The sequence below is a fragment of the Camponotus vicinus genome, unplaced genomic scaffold (genome assembly GCF_025532165.1).
Source record: "Camponotus vicinus isolate PSW18456_S1 unplaced genomic scaffold, iyCamVici1.0 SCAF_1, whole genome shotgun sequence".
NCBI classification, from domain to species: domain Eukaryota; kingdom Metazoa; phylum Arthropoda; class Insecta; order Hymenoptera; family Formicidae; genus Camponotus; species Camponotus vicinus.
Genome location: NW_028141945.1, coordinates 31,755,061 through 31,781,905, shown reverse-complemented (window position 1 = coordinate 31,781,905; position 26,845 = coordinate 31,755,061). Strand labels below are relative to the sequence as shown.

General features: G+C 32.7%; 5 protein-coding genes across 11 annotated transcripts; 3 read left to right on the top strand and 2 right to left on the bottom strand.

The window, feature by feature from the left end:
• Positions 1-62: 62 nt before the first annotated feature.
• On the top strand, positions 63-13,636 carry LOC145960918 (phosphatidylinositol phosphatase PTPRQ-like). Of its 5 annotated transcripts, XM_083080670.1 has the most exons (23): positions 63-1,009; positions 3,684-4,132; positions 4,695-4,973; positions 5,075-5,353; positions 5,578-5,850; positions 6,011-6,352; positions 6,475-6,792; positions 7,128-7,478; positions 7,637-7,927; positions 8,049-8,252; positions 8,364-8,469; positions 9,638-9,864; positions 9,962-10,038; positions 10,248-10,382; positions 10,453-10,575; positions 10,665-10,813; positions 10,977-11,112; positions 11,357-11,423; positions 11,511-11,606; positions 12,397-12,498; positions 12,650-12,709; positions 12,782-12,940; positions 13,043-13,636. In XM_083080670.1, the coding sequence occupies exons 2-23, from the start codon at positions 3,697-3,699 to the stop codon at positions 13,048-13,050; spliced, it is 4,218 nt and encodes a 1,405-aa protein (XP_082936796.1). In that variant the 5' UTR covers positions 63-1,009; positions 3,684-3,696; the 3' UTR covers positions 13,051-13,636. The 5 variants fall into 5 exon arrangements, with proteins under 5 accessions (XP_082936796.1, XP_082936787.1, XP_082936775.1 ...); XM_083080661.1 differs by having other exon boundaries at positions 4,698-4,973; positions 12,782-13,636; XM_083080649.1 differs by having other exon boundaries at positions 12,782-13,636.
• On the bottom strand, positions 13,533-14,466 carry Dim1 (thioredoxin-like protein Dim1). The gene is made up of 3 exons (XM_083080807.1): positions 14,295-14,466; positions 14,057-14,193; positions 13,533-13,838 (listed from the first exon to the last, which is right to left on the bottom strand). The coding sequence occupies exons 1-3, from the start codon at positions 14,370-14,372 to the stop codon at positions 13,625-13,627; spliced, it is 429 nt and encodes a 142-aa protein (XP_082936933.1). The 5' UTR covers positions 14,373-14,466; the 3' UTR covers positions 13,533-13,624.
• A 190-nt stretch (positions 14,467-14,656) lies between these two features.
• On the bottom strand, positions 14,657-16,387 carry LOC145960998 (uncharacterized). Of its 2 annotated transcripts, none has more exons than XM_083080789.1 (4): positions 15,691-16,387; positions 15,455-15,607; positions 14,990-15,223; positions 14,657-14,915 (listed from the first exon to the last, which is right to left on the bottom strand). In XM_083080789.1, exons 2-4 carry the CDS (start codon positions 15,605-15,607, stop codon positions 14,745-14,747), a joined length of 558 nt encoding a protein of 185 aa, XP_082936915.1. In that variant the 5' UTR covers positions 15,691-16,387; the 3' UTR covers positions 14,657-14,744. The 2 variants fall into 2 exon arrangements, with proteins under 2 accessions (XP_082936915.1, XP_082936907.1); XM_083080781.1 differs by having other exon boundaries at positions 15,455-15,617; positions 15,691-16,383.
• Positions 16,054-20,932, top strand: Smg5 (Smg5 nonsense mediated mRNA decay factor). Of its 2 annotated transcripts, none has more exons than XM_083080688.1 (8): positions 16,054-16,371; positions 16,827-17,049; positions 17,218-17,403; positions 17,492-17,760; positions 17,850-18,030; positions 18,124-19,873; positions 19,969-20,304; positions 20,584-20,932. In XM_083080688.1, exons 1-8 carry the CDS (start codon positions 16,298-16,300, stop codon positions 20,649-20,651), a joined length of 3,087 nt encoding a protein of 1,028 aa, XP_082936814.1. In that variant the 5' UTR covers positions 16,054-16,297; the 3' UTR covers positions 20,652-20,932. The 2 variants fall into 2 exon arrangements, with proteins under 2 accessions (XP_082936814.1, XP_082936822.1); XM_083080696.1 differs by having other exon boundaries at positions 16,055-16,371; positions 17,218-17,382.
• A 743-nt stretch (positions 20,933-21,675) lies between these two features.
• On the top strand, positions 21,676-26,829 carry Ubqn (ubiquilin). The gene is made up of 7 exons (XM_083080748.1): positions 21,676-22,306; positions 22,484-22,682; positions 22,833-23,121; positions 23,491-24,150; positions 24,243-24,369; positions 24,662-24,794; positions 25,130-26,829. The coding sequence occupies exons 1-7, from the start codon at positions 22,199-22,201 to the stop codon at positions 25,204-25,206; spliced, it is 1,593 nt and encodes a 530-aa protein (XP_082936874.1). The 5' UTR covers positions 21,676-22,198; the 3' UTR covers positions 25,207-26,829.
• Positions 26,830-26,845: the final 16 nt, after the last annotated feature.

Here is a 26,845-nt window from a genome sequence, read left to right as displayed (position 1 = left end):
CTAATTTTGATAAAAATTCTTAGAATTTTAATGCAATATATATTCATACGTATTCATTGCACAGTAAAGTTATTGATGTAAGAAATTCGCCGAAGAGATTAATGTTTATCATAATATGTTCTACTTTTTCGCAGAGAGAACATATGTATATATTAGTCATTGTTTATGAAATAACGATTAGAAGAGGGAGAACACTTTTCAATAACTACTTTAACATTTTAAAAATGTAAAATTATATATATACATATACACGTATAGAATAATATAATATTGATATTAAATATGCACTAATTTATATATAAAGCTTTTGATTTTTCACTGATAAATTGATATCAGAAGTGAGAAATCTCGTGTGAATCTGAAAATGATCTTGCTACACTAAAAATACACTACAACATATCAGTGAATAATTTAAAATATTTTTCTATTATTTGTATTAATTGCGCTTGTATTATTCTATTTTTCTATTATTAGTATTATTTGCGTTTCCATCTAGCAATATTCAGTGTATTTGTTAAACTTTTGAATAGTACTTATATTATAGACAAGAGATTATAAAAAAAAAATACAGGTTCGAAAAAGGAAATGGCCGGATCTTGAATCCGGATGCTTCTTTAAGGACCTACGCTCTCATGAAGATCGTATATGTATATGTGTGCGTGGGTCCTACTGAGAAAGACCCCCATAGACATGAGGCATACCATAGGCCATGCTATTTCCAACGATCTTTGTGGGAGCAGTCCAGTAGCGGTCGCTGCGCTTTGAAGAAGTATATAGTTTCGAGTTCTGCTTCGTAAGCAGATACCAGTGGAACTGTGGACTCTAGCATTTAGCGGTTCTACTCCCTCTTCGCACTTTTTCACATGTGTAATTCTTGCGAATTTTTCTTACCGATTACACACGTTTAGCAGTCTCTTGATTTCTGATCAGTGCGCCGTTCCTCTCGTTATGACCCATGTGGAAATTTGAATACATACAATAAAATATTCAGGACTCAGGTTTGAGATGTGTGAGTAGACATATTTTGAGTTTGTTCTTGAGAATAAAAATAATAGAATAGTCGCTTTTGAAAACTTGATGTAAAATTGTTTTAAAGTTTATACAATTTTTATTTATATATGTTTGAATAAAATAAATGAATATAGGATAATTGATAATTAAATAAAATTTTAAGGATTTATTTTATTTAAATATAGAGAAATTACAAAATTTTCTATATAGATGCCTATTAAAATATTGATTCAAATTATAAATATTTAGAAATAAAAAATTATTTTATTTTACAAGTAGATAACAAAAATTTATTTTTCAATTTCAATCAAATCTTTATCTTAATCAAATTTTTATTCCAGGCTTTGTTATCAATAGATTATGAATTATATAATATTTATTATATATAAAGAATATAAGCGACGATCTCTTTTAATGTTATTGTTGCTTTCTACCCTTAAAATTTTATATGGCAGTCGTCACAAATTATTTTATTATTTAGGAACATATCGAAACACGTAATTGATAACGGGATAATAATAAAAACGTAGTAGCGAGAGAAAAATTTAATTGATAAATACAAGCGATACGATATGATATGGTATAACATATACACATTCTCTTTTTTTCTTAGTAAAAATGATTTACTGATGTATTTTACAGAGGTCTAGTTTTTATTTCCGATGATAAAATTGTATTTTTTCATATATATATATATATATATATATATATATATATATATATATATATATATAATGTGATAAGTAGAAATAACTTCATACTACTTGTACAATCATATTTCGAATTAAAACGAAAATAATCACAATCAATGTATTTGCATTATCAATGTGAGAACATTTTTTAATCAGCAATTGATCATCAATCATTTAGAATCATTGAGTTATTAAAATTGCATATTGATCATTTTCTCAAGTGAGAGGATCGGATGAGTTATCAAATTTGCCGAATTGATTAGTGTCCGCGAATTACAATTCGCGAAATATTCACGATTAAATAAATAATTTACAAAATATTAATTAAAATGCAAAGGAATTTAAAATTTCTTGAATCATGGAATTATCAATGTGAGATGCAATGCAATCAATTTTTAGATACACTGATTTTTAAAAACTCAAGCTTTGTCAACCAAAAGATAATCGATGCTCCGAAAAAATAGCATTCTCCTGCTTTTCAAATAAAAAAAAATGTACGATTGCGAGGCTAAAAGTTCGCGGAATCAGTTAATATATTGATAAGGGGGATTAATTGCAAAAATCGCTATTGTCTGTTATCCTCCCATTGTTCGTGGGGATGGTGAAGAACTTGAAAAAAAAATTGAATATGTCACGGGAGATCGGATGGACGGCCGGCGCTTGTATTTGATTAATAAAGTGACCGCAAAAGAGTGCACTCTCGGACGAGAGTGGACTCCAGCCCTTTATCAGTGATATCAACTACCAGAGCGGAGACAAGCAACCAACCGGGCGGAAGGCTGTCAACGAGCGCAGTTGGGCAATGATTATCGAAAGCGTCAACAACGACGACGAGAGAGTTACTTTAATGTTTTTTGTATAGTATCACCGAGAAAGATCCACAGAGACCGATGATAACGTGTGCGTAAATGATCTTTTCGCGATCGACAGTGCGCGAGTGCTCCTTAATCCAAGTTCTAAAAACGCTCGTATCAATCGAAACCGGAAGAATATAGTACTTTATGGAGTTTCAGTGATAATTTCTGAATTAATGATAATAATGAAACATTAATGTATAATATATGATACATTAATAATGAGACTATTTCGCATTGCATCAACGCGTAATGATAGATTTTTCAATCAATTTGATTCTTCTCTCTTGAAAATATCGAAGTAAGTCGTTTATTTTCCAATTTTTAATATTCCATGTTTTCATTAGTAGAATTCAAATTTTATGGAAATAAAAATAAATATATTAACTCGTAGAATATAGATATATGTGTGGAGAACAAAAAATTAAATTTTTAAGAGAAAAATATTTTATCGCATTCTTGAATGATCACGCATATGTAATCCTGTCTCGACAGACGCAAAAGGAAATAGATATGACCGCTGTAAATCATCAAACTTTTCGAATCATTTCCGCTCTGTGTAAACCGGAATGCGCTTTATTTTAATGGGAATCTAGTTTTTGCATTAACGATAACATTCGCTTAAAATATTGCGTTGCAACTTTCATAAGAAAAAAAATTATTATCTAGAATTATATAAAAATAAATTGAGAGAATATTAATTTTTATTATTTTAAAAATGTATCTTTTATCTAAAATAATTATAATGTAAACGTTCAAAAAGAGAGAGAAAGAGAAAAAACTCTTTATAACTTCCATAAACAATAATGAAGATATAATAAAGAAGGAAACATTTTTTATTGATCATTTGACAGAATTATTGATTCTTTCATATCTTGGTTTGATAAAAATATATTACACATATACTATAAATGTAATATATAATACTTTTTTATGTTATATTAAGACAAATAATAATTTAATATATGCGGCAGATTAGTTGTTGCAAAATATATTACATATTTTAATAATATAAAAAAAGTTTCACATGCGTATTATATATATATCAGTTTATTTTTATCAACGATCAAGAGATAAGAAAAGACCAGTAATTTTCCGTTAGTAATCGATTTTTTTCTACTTGCAGCATTTGATAGAATATGACCCTTGAAAAATTCTTGGTATTATTCATTGTCGCTCCCTGCGTATTTTGCGGCGATGATGCATCTATGTCGCAAGAGATAACGATGTCGACCTTCGAATCGAAATATGATTCTGGATTGATGAAAAACCTTATAAATTATGAAACTGAATCAGCGAACAATATTGCGAATTTTGCAAGTGACAGCTCTGAGTCTATGGAAAGTCTCACGAAGATCACGAATTATGAACCTAACGTTGCAACTGTCTCTGAATTCACCACCGAATTTCTGACAACTAATTCCCAGCTAGACATTGATGATTCTTCATCGCCTTCAACTATCGATAAAACTACACGATCGAAACTACTGTTTACTACTACTAATACTGTCATACCCGATGTGACTCTTACAGATAATACGATCTGCAATCCTACGTGGCCAGTAAATGCAAGCGGTAAAGCAAAGAAATTATTGATAAAAGAATTGAATATTTCAGAAATTAGAGAATTTTTCATAAAATATAACATTAATTAACATACATATATTAATGATTAAAAATGCTAAAAATCAGAAACATCAAAAAATATTAATAGAAAAGATTTTAATAGAGAAAAAATCTTAATAAACTTAAATATTGATAGATAATGGAAATATTTTATTTGAAATGTTATAAATTTTTGAGATATTCTGCACATTTTATATTATATTAATATATAATACATATTATATTCATACATTTTATATTATATTATATTAATTATCGTACTTTTTCATGATAAACGCCGTACAAAATAATTGCTAAACAATGAAAATTTGAAAGGAAAGAAAATATAACAATTAGCATAACAATAATCTTTTTTTATAATCTTTTATTATTAATTTAATAATAAATCATACATAACAGAGAAAAAAATTATTTTCTTAATTTAAAAAAAAATCATTAACAATTATTTTACGCAAAATATTTTATCATAAAGCGTCTTGCTTATTCATATCTTGTATAATTTTGTCTTTAGTAGATACAAGGGAAGTAGTTGATTTGAAAGTAAACGGTAAAAATGTAGAATGGATCGCTCTCTCGTGGGAATCTCCGTGCACCGATGACATGAACATTTCGATAATATATCGGATCAAGAGATGCAATAATGAAAACTGCAAGGAGACAAATGAAACTGTTACATGGCATAACGCCACCGATCTTGACCCATGTACATGGTACACGTTTAACGTAGCAATTATTACAAGCTCTTGGGAATCTGAGGGAATCACTCTATCAGAAACAACAGATTATGATAGTAGGTCTACAATCGCAGCTTGTATATTTAATATAATCATTAAAATTCAAGCTAAAAAATCAATTAATATTCTTGATATATTAATCTCTTCTTTTTTTCAGTTTCCGAAATCGGAGATGTGCGCTATCTAAGCGTGCACAACGTCAGCGTTAATACTGTTCAATTATCTTGGCAACCGCCCGAAGTACACGAAAAATGCGTATCCAATTATTCGATTACACAGTGCGATAAAAAATCTTGTAAGAATATCACGAGCCTCGTCACGAATTACACCGTTAATAATCTTGATCCGTGCACGCAATATTACTTTACTGTCAAAACGGTAGCACAAACCGTACAATCTGCCGGTGTAAACGAGACCGCAAAAACAACTTCACCGCGTAAGTTAGCCTATTGTTTCCCTTGTGAAAAGTTTGCATAAATTAATATTTTTTTAATAAAATTAATTTCGGAAAAATATACTTTTTAAGCTTAAACATTCGATATCTTAATATAAATAAGTCTCGAATTAAAATTATATTAATATAATATTTTACACGTTTACTTTCTGCGAATTGCAGGACAGCTGGACTTTTAACAAATCTAATATTTTATTAATTTGCAGAGTTGTTAGAGCCGCAAGATTTAAAGATAATACCTAAAAATTTTTCACTGCTCGTTAAGTGGAATCCGCCGAAATCTGGTAAACTCTGCTTGAAGCATTATCACGTAACTATAGACCCGAATAAATTCAATTTTGAGGAGAATATCACGAAAACGAGCATACAAATTGAACATTTGAACGCTTGTTCAACATATCAAGTGCATATCAATACTGTAAACGAAGACAATATTGATGGGCAGACAGCAAGTAAAAGTGGTACTACACTTGAATCCAGTAAGGAAATTTTTTTTCATGAGATCTGTTTATTTTATATGTGTATATTATATACTTCGTATATTTTATGCTGAATATTATCTAAATTCCAACAGTGTGTTTTATTCAATATAAAGATCGATTTTTTTTAATAATTTTGAAATTATCCTCAATGTTTTAGAAACAAATCCACCACAGCCGTATACTCCAGGCTTACCGATTATACACGTGAATAACGTAACGATGATCTGGATGATCGAGAAAGAGGACAATCAATGTACATTGCAAACCATAATAACTATATGTAATGTAACAGGAAGCGATGGGAGAGGCTATGAACTTAAACCTGGTCAAGATATAACGTCAATCGATCCACATGTAGCTGCAACTCCCGTTGTCGTCATAAATACGACGGTGGAGGATCTGAGTCCTTTTACAAGTTATACTTGCAGAGCACTTACCGTTAATACCGCGGGATACAGTGAATTAAGTAACGGGATCAATGTTACGACATTGGAAACTGGTGAGTATATGTATTCTCATCATTTATTCTCATCATTAATAATAGTTCAGCTTAATTATAATTAGTTACATAATATGTGATTTTTAGTAATAATAATGTATAACTTCAAATTATAATTTTAGTGCCATCTCCTCCTAAATTTACGTTTAATAACATTACGGACTCGCAGTTCACTTTGATTTGGGATCCACCGGAACATTTGCCTGGTAATTTAGAAGAATTTGAGATGACAATTACGTGGACAGTACAATACCCGATTCCAAATTGGTGTGCTCGCGAATCGAAGAACTCCATAAAATATAACGTAAGCGGAAGCATATTTGATTACACTTATCTCGAGGCAAAAGCATACACAATGTATACCGTAAAAATGAGAGCGAGAACAGGAGCGGGATGGAGCGAGCATGGCTTTCCTCAAACTATTATAACCACTAGCATAGGTATATATTATATTTTCATCTTTTCATTTCGTTATAACAAAAAATTATTATCATTTAAAATACTAAGCTATTTTTATGCATATTTAATATTTTATGTCTGCTATTTTAATATATAAAATAAAAACCTTTTTAGTATAAATTTAAAATTTCGATACAAATAACATAGAAATAATTCGAGATAAATAAGCACTTGATAAACTGATTTTACCAGTAATATATTTATGCAATTATGTATAGAAGGCATTTAATAATTTCAAAAATATTTTTATCTTTCCCTTGCTCTTCTTATAAGTGTTTTAAGTATTACATTAAGTGTTATGTGTAATTGTATTCAGTTCCAGAAGCAATCTCGAAATTTAATTCCTCGTCCATTATTATTAAAGAAAATCCGAATAACAATAATGTGTTGGATACGATTGTAACGTGGGGCCTACCCTGTTCTTTGAACGGTGAACTTGAATTCTTCAATGTGTCGGTTTACGGTACTAGGGAGAAATATCCGCCCCATTCTTTTTATAAAATACATAAATGCATAGAACATATTTGCAACGATAATATGTGCTCGATAAATCTCGACGAATTGAAAGGGGAGTACAATTATACTTTTACGATATCCACCAAAGTTAAGGACGTCGATACTCTCAAGCCAAACTCAATGAGTGAAAGCAAGTTGTATCCTGCTGGCAGTATGTATTAATATATTTTCGAATATATAATTCAGACTGATTTTTCATTCTTTTATTATATCATTGTATTTATCTTTTATTGTATCGATATCGCGTAAGATCTAGAAGTATTCGTATCTTCTTTACTCATAATTTAAAAGGTCTTTTTTATGTTTTAGTACCACCGCAACCTGACAAGGAATATATCAAATCAATTACTATAGATCCATACAAGGCACGTAGATCTACAACTACGGCTGCTATCTTGCTTCCCCTATTCCTCGATACTAACGGCGATATTAAATATTACGCCATTATGGTATCACAGGAGGGATACAATAATGTTCAATCAAACACGAGATTCGATATGAAGAATAAGAGCTGGCCTAATGTATCTTCTTGGAAAGAAGCAATGATGACGGATTTCTCCATAACGTATCAAGCGACACGGCCGCAGTGGGATCCTTATCGTAGGTGATATGTTTATATAAATGGATATGGGATAATACATATATGCACAATTTACGGAGTAGTGAAAAAAATCTGAACGTATCGCGTGTATCATTAAATATCTATAATTTTTCCGTTCAGTGAGCAATATCGTCGATTACGGTCACATAAAAGCTGTCAAATATACGATCGGTGAGGACACCGACTGCAAGGAGGTCTCGTCCAACACGGAGAAGCAAATGTATTGCAATGGACCCCTCAAGCCAGATACGTGGTATCATGTTAGAATGAGAGCGTTTACTTACGGTGGTTACACCGATTCCGACGTGTTTCAGATAAAAACGAGTAAGTATTACCTTGCCATCTTCACGCATAGTCCGGATGATTAATCTCGCTAACGTATAAACGTGTTATATAACAGAAAGTATCTATTATTTCATTTTTTTGCAATATTAGATGCAGAGCTGAATGTTGCTCTTGTGATCGGCGCCGTTTTTGGTATTCTTTTCGTCGGAATACTGGTAACGATGATGTTGCTCGTGCGAAAATGCTCACCGTATATGTAAGTTACAATTGTACTACTTTGATATACTAGAAGATAATCGATCTTTAATATACTAGAAGAGACATAAATAATCACTAACACGTATAGTAATAAAGATAATTAACTTGTTTATCTCGATTAAACGCGATGTTTTCGATTCATGCATCTCGAGCATCGTTATCGGAAAACTCTTTTTATAGGTAATATGTGAAATAAGATAAGATATAATTTTTGTAATCGTCGAAAATTTCAAACTACAATAATGGATCGATATTATCGATATTATTTTCGGACCAATTAAAATCCCATCGCGATGATATGACACATGATAAACCTGAAACACCGGACAGGTACACGTTATGAACAATGATCAATATTTTTTCCATGACTCAGAAGAGAGCTATATAGCTGTAAAGCATGAGCAAGGTCGTTCGATACACACACGAGTCTATCATAGGCACGCTAAGATATACAACGTATTGTCGGCTCAGTGCACGACGAGGTGTCTATCGCGAACTATCGCGAGTTCGCATTTCGAATCGAGTATTTTTATCACATGGATATTTTTAAACGCGCGAAAAAGAGATGCGAATGAATACAATAAAGATAGTGTCGTAATAACGTTCGCTATAAAAAATTCCCCACGGGGAATTCGGCTATGACTCTTTCGACCTTCTGGAAATCGAATCGGTGTATTCGTTTCTAGCCAAGTGCGTATGCTTATTGCGTAAGTTTTTTATTGTTCCCCTACTATGATGAATGAACCGCTACCGGCAGTGTCTACCTACAACAACAAAAAATATGCATATATAAAATATACGAATGCTATTGCGCATCTGCAACGTTCTTCATTGCTTCGACGACCTTCGTTGAAGCTTAACGAAGACGTTGATCCCATTCAGTGATTACTCTTTTATAAACTCTATTGTTTCACATCGTGCGCGTGCGTTTATTTATATATTTTATTATTTTATATTACGTGTATAAATAAATCTCCATGTATTTTATACATTTTATTTTGATTATTTTTTACGCATTTACCGTTTAAATATACAATAAAATATATTAACGTAATATTTTATTAGTTTATACGTTTTATATAAAATATAAATTATATAATAGATATAAATAAAATATAAAAATAATAGATAAAACAAATATCCACATAATCTCTCTCCTATTTCAGAGTGTTGCGAAGATTCTTGCACTCTGACATGCCCGGTTCGCCTGTACCCGCCCCGTTCACTAGAAAGAAATTCATTAGCCATTGTCAACAATTGGTCGATAATCCTGGGAAATTGAGCAATGAATTTCGGCTGCTTCAGACTCTCAGCGTCGATTTGCAGATGCCCACGAACACCGCCTGTTTGCAGGCGAATCGAAAGAAAAATCGCTACTCTGACATTTTACCCTGTACGAATACTCTTATCTCTATTTCTATGTATGCGCACACGCATACATGTATACACATATACACATACTTGAATATATACGTGATTCATACTTTCAGATGATTTCTCAAGAGTAAAGCTGGAAGTGATAGATAACGATCCTAACACAGATTATATCAACGCATCATTTATTAGGGTAAGCATTTGATATGATGTATACACACATGGTGTGCGAGTGACAATCTTTCTTATCAAGAGAAAGAAAACTGAACAAATTTTTTTTTTCTAAACATTATAAAATATTAATTTCATAAATTGTTAAAAAGAAAGAAAGAATTTTTTTAAATCAAAATTAAATATTTTATGTAAATATTCATGCAATTAGTATTACATTGTATATTTTAGGGATACACGGGAGAGGACGAATACATAGCTTGTCAGGGTCCAAAGGAGGAAACTACCTATGATTTTTGGAGAATGATTGATCAATATAATATTAGTGTTATAGTTATGTTAACACAATTGGTCGAGAAGGGCAAAGTAAATTCTTCGATTGTTGATATAATTCACACAATATTATTTTTATCGCATACTGATCCCCTTTTTTCAGGAAAAATGTCATCAATATTATCCGATTATTAAGGAAATCTTCCGATATGAAAACATGACAATACGATGTACAAGCGAATTCGATTTTAGGACACATATCCAAAGAACACTTGTACTACAAAAGGTTCGGTGTTTTTACATGAATAGGATATTTACAATAAAAACAACCTTTACGTGCAAAGAGTATATATAACATGAATAATAAAATTACAGGAGAATAAAAAAAGAAATATCACTCAATTACACTTTAAAGATTGGCCTGATCACGACGTTCCGGAAGACTTTGACGCAATGATTAATTTCTGTCAAATTATGCGTCGCAATATTAGTACCAGTAAAGATTTTATTGTCGTTCACTGCAGGTATAAATAAATATAATTAAAACATCATAAATCAGCAAATTCAGTTCCGATGATCGATTTCATAAATTTTTGCTTTAATTAATGGATTAATGCTAGTTTTTCTTAACTAATTAAAATTGTTATATTATTTAATAATAGAAAAATTATTAATTTTATTTTACAGCGCAGGCATCGGTAGGACAGGAACATTAATAGCGATAGATATTCTCTTGCAACATCTTAGAGATAATAGAAAGTTAGACGTCTTCGGAACTGTGTACAGACTGCGACATCATAGAATAAATATGGTCCAAAGAGAAGTGAGTAAATCGCATCGGTATAATATTTAGTTTTTAAACTAAATATTAAAATTTAAAAAGTTATAAAATCGACATTCTTGCTAAGAAAACATTAAACCTTATTCATATATACAGATTTTTTATATAGATAATCACATTATCTATTTATTGCTAACTCTGTATGTGTGTGTAATATACATTCTATTTATTAATATTCCTATAAATTTTATATAATACAGAATATATTTTTTTTTCGTATTTTCAGAGTCAATATGCTTATATATATAATTGTATAAAGCAAGTACTCAAAAATCCCTATTTCTTAAAAACCTGTAAGTATCCTTTATACTATCCTCATATATAATATATATTTATCAATTAAGTATAATAAAAATTCACGTGATTCTGCATTCTTCTAGATAAACCGCCACCTGTTGATCCAGTGTACGAAAATATCTCTAAGATCAAAGGTACAACGAATTCAGATGCAAATCTAATCAACAATCTTGAAACATGTGCGTAATATATTTTGTATTTTTTTGTAAAATAAATTAAATATTACTTTGTAGTAGTATCGAAGAAAGCATGGTAGTAATAATCTATCTATAATCTATCTAATAATTAATCTCTATTTTGTACTACAGAATGAGAGTCTCTTCCTCAACTATACTCTAACACATGATGAGGTAGGCACAAATGCTTTGATCATGCCATCTTTCTTCACTTTGCTTTCATCTGAATTGTGTCACTTAATTTATTCATTTATCATATTAGGTGCTTTCCATTTACATCAAAACTCAGATAAATCTCACTTCTGTCTTTCTTTAACATGAATGTTGAAGAAAGACAGAAGTGAGATTTATCTGAGTTTTGATGTAAATGGAAAGCATCTAATATGATAAATGAATAAATTAAGTTTTGATGTAAATGGAAAGCACCTATTATCTATTAGTTTTATTTCTTCTCCACTTTATTCTCTTAATTAATAATATTCTCTTAGATTGACACGCTTATATGCTCATTGCTTTTCTGCATGTGACCTGAGAATAACTTTGTAACGCACTATTCACTTTGGTCATTTGCATACAGTTATGTAACATGGAACAAATAAACTATATTTTAATTCAGTGATATATTTGGCAATATGTACCACAGCAAAATCTTGTTTTCCTAGAAAAACCTATTCAATATAAAATAGACTTTTTTGTGAATTAAGATTCTATATTGCAAGACTATTTATATTTTTTTTTCTATTATCATTTAATATAATGCGCAATTACAATTGTGCATATTTATTTGTTCTAGTAAAAAAACATAATAGCTCCATATCTATGGAGTCTCTGGAATCAATCAACAATCTCTTTCCTTGGTCAACAAAATACCAAAGAAGAAACATAACAAATAGTGGTAAGATTGGAACAAAATCTTACGAATCTAAACTGTTATATATTATATTGAAAAGGCGGAAAAAAGGAATACAACTATTCAATACCATTTGCTGTAAATGAGCTCATTTTTATCATGTCAAAGATTTCATTCCGTGTAATTTTGCTTTAAGGTTTGAGACAATACAAATCAATGGGTTCTATAAATGTAAAAACCCATCACATTCCTGTAGGTCAGTAGGACAGATTATATATCAAAATTCTTTTTCTTGTAAAAATATTGTGTTGACAAATGCTATCTTTAGGAAAATCCCGAACTTTGGATTGTGTCATTTATAAATCACTGAACAATTCATCATATGAATTAAGTAGAGAAAGTTTAAAACAAGAGAGTTTTCCATTACTAATTTGTTCGAGATCAGCTCAAGATGTACTTGACGATAGTACACAATATGCAATAAACAGTAAGCCTCCTATCATTTTGTTGAAATCTATATTATATCGCATGAATTGTGCATTATATTTCCTTCACAACAGTGATTTATGAAATCTATATTTTTTTACAGACATGTGAAAGAGATGATTAAATTATATAATTTACATGTTAAATTATAATCAGAGAATACATAGATATTTAATCAGAGTATAAACTATAATTATATGTAAATAAATATGTTGACAAAAAATTCTTTTAAAATAGAATTACGTTACTGTATATATTCTTTACAAATAATCACAATTCTGTATAAACATTCCCATATACAAATGTATATAACTCTAAAATGTATTAAGTGATACTGTATTTAATGCTTACCAGCATTATTATCAGCTATATTATCTTAAATAATCTCTAGTCTAACTAGAATTGAAAAACAACTAAATAATAGAAACAAAAAGATTGCATTTAGGGCATGTAATCCATAAGAATTGTATATATGCCTCTATTAGCTTGACTCATACACTTTATACATGCATTCATACTTATATTTATTTAAGATATGCGCAACATATAATTACAGCAGAATGTGTATTGTTTATTCAATGAAATTCATAAAATTCTCAAAACTTATAAAAATCTTTTTATTTTTATGTCAAATAAATATAATATTAATCTTTTTTCAATAATATTAATGTATTTCCTAAATAAATTAATATCGATACTTAGTAGAATAATCTTTAGGTGAAACTACTAAACCTCGACCTTTTCTAGCACCTCGATAGACAGTCTCAATAATATCAATCATTTCTTGTTTATCTTCTAATGTCCAATTTATTTTATTATTGTTTCCAGTGCCTAAATCTATCATAATATGTTTGTTCCTGAAGAAAAACATCACTGTACATGGGTCGTACAGTTCATACCTATAAAAAAATATAAAATTGTATCATTATATCATATATCTTATTGTATAATAATAATTATTATTATTATTGCAATCTCTATTTAGACTAACATTAATTAGCTAATTTAATTTCCCTTTATATAAATTTATCTCTTTAATTTAAAAAAATTAGTTAATCCAATTTTAATTATGATTGTTGATTCAAAATAAATTTCATACAGATAAATTCATACATACATTTTATTAAAATCTGGTACTTTCGTAATGTCGACCAAGTAAATAACGGCAAAGTTCTTAACTTTCTCTGCAATATTATAGAGCACTTCATCCATTTTCATACACATCGGATCCCAATCATGTCCGAAGCGAATAACCTGTAAAAAATATTATTTACAACCGTGGAAACAACATGGAATAATAATCTTGTCACAATAACTCGAAATTGAAGGATTAAGTATCATGTTGGAAAACCCACCACAACTCTATCTTCTTCCGATAGAATGGCTTGATCAACTTGATAGCCATTTTCCAAATGCGATAGCATATAAGACATTTTGATATATTTGTAAAATCAAATTGACAACAATATCAGATCAACAACAATATTGATACTACCCGGTATGATTAAGTTCCGATATTAATGTAACGAAACACACATAAGGGCGATGTTACATTGATACGACAAACTTTCATGGGATATTTCGATTGGTTATCAAATAGAGAATTTCTAGGGTTCTAAGGATTTTTTACAATAGCAGCCAATCAGCAGCTTAGTGCTAAATTCGTCACACCTGTCAATGACAATCTTTTGATATTGTTCTCAAAAAAGAAAAAAAATTTTATAAAAATTATTTATTAAGATTGAATTTTACAAAATAGACACATTCTTTATATTTTTGAAAGACAATAAATCATTATTTCACATCTATGCTAAATCCATATTCAAGTTGTTTTTGCGACTGAGTAAATCTATATAAGCTTCTGCAATTAAATCTTCTTCTTTTATGGACAATGCTTGCATAAGATCAGCAGCAATCTTTTCTGCGGTTTCCCGGTCGCAATCTACTATATTCTTATTGTCTGATCGCATCATTACCTGAATTAATATATCATATCATTAAAACTATTTATATTTACTGCCAAAGCTTTACAATAGAAAGACTCGCAAACCTCTAATTCTATAAAATTGCCCAAATCATCGACATTATCAATGTGTATTCGTGTTCGATCAACCATGTATAGATGTCTTGTCTTTTTAACAACTCCCATCACACCAATGGAATCAGATAAAATATGTTCAATTAAGTCTACAGTATCTGCATATATGGATGCTTTATCGTAAACAGATACTTTTGGTCCTATTACATTGGGTCGTGCATAAGAAATTAATTGTGCAGTACCATCCTATATATCAGAAAACACAAATTTGTATAAAGAGAATAACATAGCAATGCAATATAACTTTGTTCTAAAAAAATATATTCTTAAAATATGTTCTTAAAATATATGTACAAATACATGAATGTATATTATACAATCATCTCATGAAAAATATGTTCAAATTATTGAAATATACATTTTTACATGCTGATAATAGATGTATTAAATAAGAAATTAAATAATAGTCACGCTTACCTCAAATTTTCGTAACTTTAATCTTGACTTTATTGCGTTAAAGAAAACATCATGCTGCTTTATTATTTTTCCATCATTATTACTCAACTCTTTAGCTTTTGAAATGACACGATCAATATCGTGAATTTTTGCTTTTATTTCAATATTTTCCATCTTTAAAATTCTTTAAAATGATAGAAATCAACTATTAATTTATTTTTAAATGGAATTTTATAAATTAAAATTCTATAATATACCTGATTCACTTGTTGTTTCCTTTTTACAATTCTGATTACTGATTTTACAAGTAAAAGAATGTTGCATCCAAGTCAAATTACCTTTGATAATCGTTTACTTTTCATAACTTGTAACATTCAAAATTCTCAAACGTAAATTCTACGTCATGTGTGATATACGAATATCTAGATACGACTCCCCGGTGTGTATCCTTTGATGGATTTTGCTTTGATCCCTGATTGCTCTTATCCAATTTGCAACGTAAGCAGAAAATACGCGCTCTTATTTCTTCACTCTGATTGGTCAATCAAACGCTACGAAACGTCAAATGGAGCACGCTCGAGTGGTTGGAAGGACAGCCGAGTCCGAGTGGTGGGAAAAATCACTCCGGCATCTCTGACATCACTATCGCCATTCGCTCACTGTGCCGCGGAAGGAGGAGAGAAAGTGGGCATTTTACGGATAGCAGACACAGCTGGGGACAGCCGCGCAGCTAAGCGAGCAACAGCGACGACGGGCGAATGTCGGGCGAATTTCTCAGCGTGCGAAGGAGATGCGCGAGTCAGGAGACCGCGGGGAAATGAGTAAGGACGAGTCGGCCGATACGTGGGTCATGAGTCGCGCAAAATGAGGAAATTGTGTAACGCCACGGTGGAGGCCCGAACAACGGACTGCCTCGAAGTCACGAGACGTCTGCACAAGTAAGCGATAATGATGTCACCCCGTCTCCATTCTCTCTCTTCTTCTCTCGCGAAAGTAATATTTCCTTCTGAAGATGATTTCATCGCGCTGCGAGTGTAAATATTTACGTAACGTCGTCCTGGAAGGGCGACAAAGGTGATGAAGTAACTTTGCAGACACGCAAACCTAACCCACCTCCTACGCTCGCCATGCTTGTTTCTTATCATTCGCACGTTTCTCGAACCTTGTGCGTTTCGCGCCCTCTACTAGATACGATTTATCTATTCTTAGAAAAATAGCTTGTACATTTTTGTGCCATCTCTTTCTCAGCGTTATATAATAATAATAGATAAATATGTAAAAGGAAAATCTCTCGCACAGCTAAGCATGTATCTTTGATAATGATTTCTATACATGATTTCTACACAAACTTGTTAATTAACTCTTTAATAAAATAGTACATTTTATTTGCAAGGAGCGTGACAGAGATTGTCAAGAAGTTGGATGAACAGAAAAATCGTGCTCTGACAGTAAGCGATATATTTGTCCCATCGATAGAAGTGTTACGTGTGAGACTTAAGGATTACTGCGAGAGATTGATATTGAAAGATCCTGTTGGAAATGTGCATAAAATAGATGAAGTACTGTGGAGGAGAGCCTTCTATGATGTTGTTTATACAGCCAAAAAATTAAGAAAGGTAATATTAATAATTTAATATATTAAAAAATAAAATTAATAATGATACATGTAAAAGTATAGTATTATGTTGTATAAAGAATATATAGATAAATTGTACACATTATATATTTTACATAGTATTATATTTTATGGGAAATTTTTTCTAATTCATAACATTATGTTTCAGGGTAACATCTGGAATGATTCAGAAAAAGCATTATTGTCAGTTCATTTGGCAGTGGGTGTGGGATATTATCATCATTTGATACTGAGACTACAAATAGAATATGATCTAGATCTTGCTGGTGTTGTTGATTTTGCATTCATTCAAAATGAAAGTGTTTCGTCATATGTAAGTAAGCATATGAAAAGAGTAAGTATCTGTACGAATTTTTTTTTAATATGGCAATATTATTGACAAATTATAAATGAAATGATATTAAAATTGAAATAAATAATAGGCAAGAACTAAGATGGGGCAATTTAAAACTCATACCAAGGAAGTTAAACAATGTGTTATGCGTTTGATCCATCGAAGCTTGGTATGGCTTGGAGACCTGACCAGGTACAAATTAGAATTAGATTCAAATTGGGATCCAATGATAGCAAACAGATATTATAAAATGGCTATAGCCATTGACCCAAATATCGGTATGCCTTACAATCAGCTTGGTAATACAGCAGGCAGCAAAAATTATGGATTGGATGCAGTCTATCATTATATGAAAAGGTTGATATTAATAGTAAATATTAATATTTATATAGTAATAGCAAGTATGTGATTTTTGTAACAATTATAATTATATGATTATTTTGTAGTGTTTTATGTCCTGAGCCATTTGAGGGAGCAGAAGGAAATTTAAAGAGAACTATAATAACTTATTCTCTTTGTACAGATGAAAACAATTCTGTTCATCACTGTGTGACGCGATTATTTTCTTTATTACGTTTATGGGATTATGAAAATCCAAATTCTGATAGAATAAATCAGGAATGCCAGGTATGTAATGTATACAAAGTGAGATATCTCTTGATAATTTTATATAAATATTTTTCGAGATTAGTAAGTAGGTGTTTAATTTGTTTTCTGTAGGATCTTTTAACTGACATAGAAAACTGTTTAACGATGGAACAAGTTGAGTCAAATAATACAAATTGCCTTGAAAATATGGATAGTATAGAAACATATCTTCAATATTGCAAGAACAGACCAACGCTTTACTTAACAGATGACATGATGTTTAAGATTGTGACAATATGCTTAATGTCAATTTCTAGATTAAAGAGCAAAGAATCTAGTGAAGTTCAGGGTGTTGTTGCTATAACTTTGGCAATACTATCGCAATTACTGGAATTTATAATAACGAGACTGCAAAACATTGTCATAAACATAGCAGTGCCTGATACAGAAACAACTGCAAAAGCAGATATTTATTCTACAAAGAATGCACAAGGAAATCAGGAATCACTCGAGCAAGAAAACAAAGATTATAGCGAGGGAAAAGATTCTGCTCTGAGCAATGACAATAATGCATTCAATTTAGATGAGACTAACAAGACAAAATTATCAGATAATAATAAAATCGTGAACAAAGATCCCAGAAAGATTCGCGATAAATCAAAAAGTCTTCTTAACAAACTACGTAGACGAAAAAGAAGAACTAGTTCTGATTCGGATGCGAGTGATATAGAGCAATCAACGTTAGTATCGTCCAGTGATGAGATCAATTCGGACGTATCCGAGACGGAAGAGGATGATGCATTGAGCGAAGAAAATGTCGTATTATCGGACGATAATACCGATGACGAGGAATCATCGCCAACGAATAATATTCAGAATACCGAAAACACGACGAAGAATGGAATGAATGGTCACGTGAGCGATGTCGCCCATAAAATAGATAATTGCGATGGAGGCGATCATTTAGTTAATGGCAAGCAGCATACAGCCGATCAGCAAACAGATTCAAAGACGATAAGTGATAAAGATTCAATAACGAATTCCAGCAGCGTCGTAACGATCACGACGAATGCGAGCTCGAGTAGCACTTGCGAGGAGGATAACAATCGCTTATGTGGCATAAACAATGCTATTTGTTATACGGCACAATTAAAGAAGCGAAACTTAAAGCCAGACGACATTCTAAATATATTGATCGACAAGGAGATACTTATGTCTATTAAAGTATGTTGCGATTGGCTGCGAAGTAACGCAGACATTGTGAGGATATGTGCCAAGAGGACGTTGCTGAAGCGTTTTACAACTCTATTGAATTTGATCAACATGGATACCGAGGCTCTCGTACGAAGAAGCAATGATTTTACAATATTATCGAACATGGAGAAATTAAAAGAATGTGTGAAAATAGTACCTCTACCAGAAGATATTGATCTCAGGGGATTGAATCTGCTGGAAGATGCTCACAAATCTCTCGATTGGCAGATACTGCGCAAATATAAAATGAATAAGCGAGAGGAAACGCTTCTGAGAGCATTGAAGCTGATTGAATTTGGACATCATCTCAGTTCTGTCGAGAATTCAGGTGTGCAATACGATCAGACCGAGCGATTATTTATAGCGACGGATCCATGTTCCTCGAATACTCCAAAAGTTATCGGTCTGAACGAGAAGAATCTCGGGCCTGAACATTCGAAAGGAAAGCTTATGAGACATATGGGTAAATTGTGGCTAAAGGCCGAAGTTCGAGCTTTAGAAAGTCAGTTACGATCTCGATTGATGTCGCCATATCTCGTACCCGATCACGAAGCGTTAGCCAAATATACACCAGCTCTTAAGCGTTTAGTATACGCGAAGAAGTTTGTAGTAGTGATTCCTGCAGTTGGTAAGTAAATTTATTGTTGAAAAAATATTTCATTTAACTTAGCGATACACATCATTGACCATTGTTTGATGTATCGATGTTATTTGTATTTACAGTTGTCTCTGCTTTGGACGAAGTGAAACGTGTAAGCGCCCAGGCGAGAGAAGCAACGCGATGGTTGGAAACACAATTGAGACGTGGCTCAAGATTTTTGCGGGCGCAGAGACCTCACGAGCGTTTAGCACTCCCATTAATAAAAGGGCCAAGACCGAAAGACAAGGAAGCATGGTTGTTCTTTCAGATAATTGAATGTTGTCACTATCTTACCCAACAAGCAAAGGTTGGTTTCACTGGCGACGGAGAGACACCCGTTGTGACCCTCCTAACTGGTTGTAATCTGGATGACAGAAAAGCCCTGACTTTTAGTCCTGATGGATTAGCGAAAAGTGCAGGTAGTTATTTTTTTAGTTTTTTCTTTTTTTTTCTTTATTTCTAACATTTTAACTTAATTCGCATTTATTGTTTTAATTAATACATATAATACATAATTAATTATCTAATATCTATGAAAAAAAAATTTGTATATAGTATTTTCAACAAGTGTGTCCTAATTTCAATTTTCAACTATAATTGCCATTATTATAAAACTCTTTTAAATAAAAAGGAGACTTTGAAATCCATTCTTATGGCAAGATATAACATTTGATTTGATCTACATTTATTTTATATAGGCGTTAATCTGGAGCATATAGAATCGTTTCAAACAAAGTGGAAATCGTCTATTAAAAGCCATGGTTGAGCAAACAAGTCACATGTGCGTGATCATCTGCTGCTATTCTCAGCCGATTCTTAGCCGATCGGAAGGCGAGCACGGCAAGAGGGTTGGAAACCCACGCATACAAAAAACGGAAAATTGACAGAATTGTGCCGCTATAAAATCGGTGCCGATAGAATGTCCTTTTCCGTCACGCGCAGGAAAACTAAGTAATAAAACGACGTTTTTTCTCTTTCTAACTATTCATATCGCCATTTATGTTTAAAGGAATTGTATTTTTAAGTAAACGTTTTTAAATAATTAAACACCAATGTGTTCTCATCAGCCCTATTATTCGACTGGAGAATTGTAGCTGTTCAGAGATGCAAATTAATGTGCTATTGAAGAACAAGAAGCATGATTTAAATAATGTGCAATCATGTTCATTTAAACGAGAGAAACTATTTAAATTCTTTGCATAACATTACTTTGGATTACTTGTGAAATAAGTGTTAATTTTGTAGATATGAAAAAAGACAAATTATAATAGTCTCATATATAGATTTGATTAATCATTAACTATCGGCAAATATTTTCGCATTCGATGCGCTTTTATAGCTAATTTAATTATAAAAAAATAAAGAAAGAAAATGTTTATATATATATAATATATTTTGGAATCGTCTCCTATAATATTGCATATAAAAATAAGATAAGTAAATAAACAAATATATACATTTATGCATTTATTTGTCAAAAAGAAAATGATTCCAAATTTATCGAAAATTCCACGATTAAATTATGAAATCGCTCGAAAAAATACTTCATTTTTTAAATATAATTTTTACGTTGGATAATGATATCAGAAACATGATAGGATAAATCTAGAAGCTTCGAGACACTTTTTAAAGTACATAAATATTTGTAGCACGGTATGAGTCACGTGTCAATTATGTGTATAACTAGTGAGGGTACACCACGTCGGTTCGACGCGTATCATCTCGAGGGCATCGATACGCGCAGGCGCGGCCAGTGCTTTTGCGTTGCGGTAGTGGCAGCGTGACATAACCTAGCGGTTCTTGCGTTATCCGTCGTCGGTTTACGTGGATCCACGGAGGTGCGATCGTGCGATCGGAATTTGGTCTCGCACGAAGACGGGATCGCGGTTTCTCTCGCGCGACTCGCGTCACTGTCAGCCGCGTGTTTATCGTTATGGCCGAGCGCGGAATGACGCGTTACATATTGGTGCATGTCAGTCCGGCCGTACAGCCCCTCTAGTTCCGCGGGTACAGTCTCGCAGGTGAAAAAATTCAACGTAGTTCCTCGTCGCTGCGTCGGGCGCACCGGACATTCGGATCGTACGCCGAGCGCGAGGGAGTGTCGTCGTCGGGCCGTGGGTGTCCGTAGCCGAGATATATTTACACGGTGCGCAATTCCGTGGTTGTGAGTCCGAGTGAGAGGGACCGAGACAAGGAAGACGGAAAGAGACAAAGAGAGAGAGAGAGAGAGAGAGAGAGAAGGAGCGAGCGAGCGAGCAAACGTACCGAGGATCGCGCGAGCGTCGAAAGTAACGAGTCATCTACCGATCCAAGATGGCAGAAGGCCAGCAGGAGGGTGGTCCAAAGAAGATCACCATCAACGTGAAAACACCGAAGGAAAAGCAGACCGTGGAGATTGAGGAGAATGCGACGATAAAGGATGTAAGTGCGACGACGACGACGACGACGAGCGTCTTCCCGATGCCATTCGACGGCGTATCGCCGCCCTCGTGGCGCATCGCTAAACATGATCAGCTGTCAAATGGATTGGGTTAGTTTGATACTTCGTCTCTAATCTATTTGTTTTTTTTTTTCTTTTCCCTCGACACGCCCCGGCAGTTCAAAGAGGCGGTCTCGAAGAAGTTCAATGCCCAGGCCGATCAGTTGTGCCTAATCTTCGCCGGCAAGATCATGAAGGACCACGAGACCCTCAGCACGCACAACATCAAGGACGGCCTGGCGGTACATTTGGTGATCAAGGCGCCGCGCAGTTCCTCCACGCAGAATCAGGAATCAAATTCGACTCCGCGGCCACAAGGTAGTAATTTGGTGGGATTAATTATAGGATTATTTATTGAGAATATTTAATCATATTTAAGTTTCAAGTATGTAAATGTTTATAATTTTATATATCGTATGAAGGAATGTTTGCGATAATATTAGAGATATTTGTATATTTTTGTTGTAGCCGATGTCAACTACAGTCCATTTGGTTTGGGAAGCTTAGGTGGATTGATGGGACTAGAGTCTCTCGGCATGGGATCGGCTAATTTCATCGATCTACAGCAACGCATGCAACGAGAATTATTGTCAAATCCTGAAACAATGCGTCAAGTGCTCGATAATCCGTTGGTTCAGAGTCTGATGAATGATCCAGAGAACATGCGCAATCTGGTTACCGCTAATCCTCAAATGCAAGAACTTATGCAACGTAATCCGGAAATCAGCCATATGCTAAACAATCCTGAACTTTTACGGTAAGCAATACGCGATTATAAAAAATTAAAATCCAAAGAATTTGAATACAATAGCCAAAAGAGTCACATCTATTTTATCTTTTTAATCATTTGATTTACAAATGTATACATCATGCATGTATTAAAGTCTTTGATTCAAATATCTATTTCATATAAAAAAATTTTTCAACATTTATATTTCATTATTGAATTGTTATGAATTGTTCAAGTTTTCCTCGATTTTGCACATTGCTCAATTTTCACTGTTTTTTTATTTATATCTTTGTATTAATCACTGAATCATTTAAAAATTATATTTAAAAATTTGAATTTAGAATATTCAGTGTTATGCAATATTGCACAATATTGCATATGAAAATTATTTACTAGGCAAACAATGGAATTGGCGCGCAACCCGTCGATGCTGCAAGAGTTAATGCGCTCACACGATCGAGCTCTATCAAATCTAGAAAGCATACCGGGTGGCTACAGCGCGCTACGTCGTATGTACCGCGATATACAGGAGCCGATGCTGGCGGCAGCGACGAATGGTCGTAATCCTTTCGCCGCTTTGGTGGAAAACAGTAATTCCTCCAATCAGGACGCACAGAATCCACAACAGGGCCAAGAGAATCGGGACCCGCTACCGAATCCATGGGGTCAGAGCCAGACTGATAGCGGTACAGGACAGCCGCAGAGTCAGAGCAGAGGTCTGCTAGACTCACCGGGGATGCAGAGCCTCACGGCTCAGATGATGGAGAATCCGCAGCTGATGCGAAACATGCTGAATGCCCCGTACACGAGATCTATGCTGGAGGCGATGGCGGCCGATCCGGCAATGGCCAATCGAGTGATTGCGGCGAATCCTTTTCTCCGCGGCAATCCGCAGATGCAGGAACAAATGCGCGCCATGATGCCTGCCTTTATACAACAGATGCAAAATCCGCAGATACAAAACGTCGTAACCAATCCGGACGCCTTGGCCGCAATCATGCAGATTCAACAGGGTATGGAGCAACTGCGCACCGTTGCTCCCGAACTCGTGGAAAAGTAAATTTCTTCGTTCTCACTAATGTCGCTAATTTCATGAATCAATGTGTTGTTGGCGCATGATTATAAGTGCGCGTGTGTGCATGTTTTAGTATGGGTCTCACGGTTCCACCTGCGACCACAACATCGAACACAAGTGGCACAAACCCCAGTGTACCGACCAGTCAACCATCGGACACCAATCAACAGGATGCGTTTTCTCAATTTATGGCACGAATGGTAAGAGAAATCACTTAAAATTTATATAATCTAATGTTATATTAAATTGTCACATATATTTAACTTTTAGATTTAATATTAATATTTAATATTTTGCTTAAAAAAATAAAAAAACATCTTAGGAATAATAATTGATTCAATTAAAGAATGTATTAATAGATACAGATGTAATGTAATTCTTTCAATGAAATTAATGTAAATTAATATTTTTTGTTTTTAAAAACAAGAATGTAAAATGTATAATATATTATATTATTTGATTAGATGATAATCAGCTTTATATTCCTGTTAGGTTTCTGCAATGGCATTAAACCAAGGTGTAGAAGTTGATGGTCAACCTGTACCTCCTCCAGAAGAACGTTACAGAGCACAACTAGAGCAACTTACGGCTATGGGTTTTCTTAATAGAGATGCTAATTTACAAGGTTAGAGTCAATACAAGTCTTTGTATATATAAATAAATTTTATATATATGAGTATTTGCATTATGTATATAAATATTTGCAATAATTTATATAAGAATTATATTAAAGTTATATTTACTTTTTTATTTGTTTTCATTTTATTTATTAATGCAAAGATCTGCATGGAAAGGCAAATATTCAATCATTTTCTTTTTATCAATATAATGTCTTAGATTTCAAGTATTATGTTTATTTATAAAATACTAATTTTCATAGTGTTTTAATATAACATTTCATAATTTAATATATAACATATTATAATGCATTTTACATTTAATTATATCTCTATTTTTCAGCATTAATTGCCACATTCGGAGACATAAATGCCGCCGTTGAGAGACTACTCTCTAATGGACAATTATCCATGAGCTAACCACCAATCTGCAATACTGTTATTCCAATATTACCTTTAATTTTGTCCTTATTTATCTCTTACGATAAATGTGAGAGATATATAAGGTAACTGGCTGTCAAAAATTATAAACTTATATCCTCTCCTCTTCCTCCTTTCCCTTTTTTCAATCATGATGGAATACACGCTACTCACCTTACTTCAATTTGCAGTTTTTCTTATTTAGATTCAGATTTGTCTGTGTTTTAGACGGATAGAAAAATATCGATGGTACAGCCATTACTATTGTCATTTCACATAATTAGTTGTTCACTTTTCTGAATCTTTGTTCTTAATCTATGTATCCTCTTTGATGTGCTCTAGGTATAGTCGATTTCTTATATTCTAAGATTATTGGAAGAGATATCCCTCTATTCTGGAATATCTCACAATTTTCTGAATATATAGATAAAAATACATTCAAAATAAAAATAGTGTATTATTTTTTGCTTCCTTTTTCACTCTAATGTGGTCACATGGCAAATATGAGTAATAATATAGCGGTGCAAAAAAAATGCCAGTTAGACGAAAACAGCTGATAAAAGAAAGTCTAGAATAGAGAATCTTAGAATCGAGAAAATCGGCTGCAGCTTCGTTGATGTCATTTTTTCCGTGTAAATTTCTTTACAAAAGTACCTATGAACAGATTACGAGTAGAATTGTAATATGATCATGTTCATAACTGCATTCACATTACTACGTATAACTTTATGACTATTTCTTAGGAACATGAACCCCTGCATGGAAAATATAGATTGCCGCTATTTAACGAGCTCGCTTTCTCGACTATCGATCGATCGAGAGTGTATTCCTTTTGCTTTCAGATATCCTGATACTTGTAATCATTGTAGCGAAAATATGTTATTTGTACGTTCCAAATAAAAAAAAAAAGAAACGAACGAATATTGGAATCAACTGGAATGAACGTATAATGCTTTTTGCACGGATTTCTTAATTATTTTATATATTGTACATATAAACAAGACTCATAACTTGGAGTATTGACGATGTTTGTGCGTTATACTCGAAGAGCACGGTTTGACGATTCGTTCTATAATACGTTTTCCATGTAAGTTTTATAGGTATCGCGCATATATCAAGAGGTAAAAACAACGGCTTTCTTTAACTCACACATACACTGGTGTGCACTGTCTCTTTGTTGGTTTAATCCTATCGTAGCATAAAACTACTATAATTAAGCGTTATATATATATATGTCTTGTAATACAAATTTAGCAATTTGTAGCGTGATAATTGAGAAACATACGGCATAGATTGTTTATAGAGAATATGCGCGCGATAAAGATCGTACATTCACGACTATGTAAAATGTGTGAACTCTGAAGGCAACTTAATCATCGGTTAGTCCTAAAATATAAGGGTAAAAAGAAAAAAAGACGATATATGTTGTAAATTATCTTTATTGAGGGAGAGAAGAAGAATTATATAATTTTAATATTTTTGATTGATGTACGATTACGCTAAATATCCATTGCGCATTATATTATCTTTTATGTGTATTCATTATAACTTCACTGAAAGACAAGACATTTCTGCTGTAAAAGCGAATTATATATTACAGAATAAAGTTATAGTTGATTCTTATTCACTGATGAGATAC

Bases quoted from the DNA above. Each gene is read 5' to 3' on its own strand.
- Smg5 (XM_083080688.1), top strand. From the start codon at position 16,298: ATGAGGAAATTGTGTAACGCCACGGTGGAGGCCCGAACAACGGACTGC. The intron at 17,761-17,849 runs GTTGATATTAAT...ATTATTTTGTAG, and splicing joins GTCTATCATTATATGAAAAG to TGTTTTATGTCCTGAGCCAT. The intron at 18,031-18,123 runs GTATGTAATGTA...TGTTTTCTGTAG, and splicing joins GAATAAATCAGGAATGCCAG to GATCTTTTAACTGACATAGA.
- LOC145960998 (XM_083080789.1), bottom strand. From the start codon at position 15,607: ATGGAAAATATTGAAATAAAAGCAAAAATTCACGATATTGATCGTGTC. The intron at 15,224-15,454 runs GTAAGCGTGACT...TCTGATATATAG, and splicing joins TAAAGTTACGAAAATTTGAG to GATGGTACTGCACAATTAAT. The intron at 14,916-14,989 runs GTTTGCGAGTCT...ATATTAATTCAG, and splicing joins GCAATTTTATAGAATTAGAG to GTAATGATGCGATCAGACAA.
- Dim1 (XM_083080807.1), bottom strand. From the start codon at position 14,372: ATGTCTTATATGCTATCGCATTTGGAAAATGGCTATCAAGTTGATCAA. The intron at 14,194-14,294 runs GTGGGTTTTCCA...TATTTTTTACAG, and splicing joins CGGAAGAAGATAGAGTTGTG to GTTATTCGCTTCGGACATGA. The intron at 13,839-14,056 runs GTATGTATGAAT...ATTTTTTTATAG, and splicing joins GTACCAGATTTTAATAAAAT to GTATGAACTGTACGACCCAT.
- Ubqn (XM_083080748.1), top strand. From the start codon at position 22,199: ATGGCAGAAGGCCAGCAGGAGGGTGGTCCAAAGAAGATCACCATCAAC. The intron at 23,122-23,490 runs GTAAGCAATACG...ATTATTTACTAG, and splicing joins AACAATCCTGAACTTTTACG to GCAAACAATGGAATTGGCGC. The intron at 24,370-24,661 runs GTAAGAGAAATC...TATTCCTGTTAG, and splicing joins CTCAATTTATGGCACGAATG to GTTTCTGCAATGGCATTAAA.
- LOC145960918 (XM_083080649.1), top strand. From the start codon at position 3,697: ATGACCCTTGAAAAATTCTTGGTATTATTCATTGTCGCTCCCTGCGTA. The intron at 11,424-11,510 runs GTAAGTATCCTT...GCATTCTTCTAG, and splicing joins TCCCTATTTCTTAAAAACCT to ATAAACCGCCACCTGTTGAT. The intron at 12,710-12,781 runs GTCAGTAGGACA...TGCTATCTTTAG, and splicing joins AACCCATCACATTCCTGTAG to GAAAATCCCGAACTTTGGAT.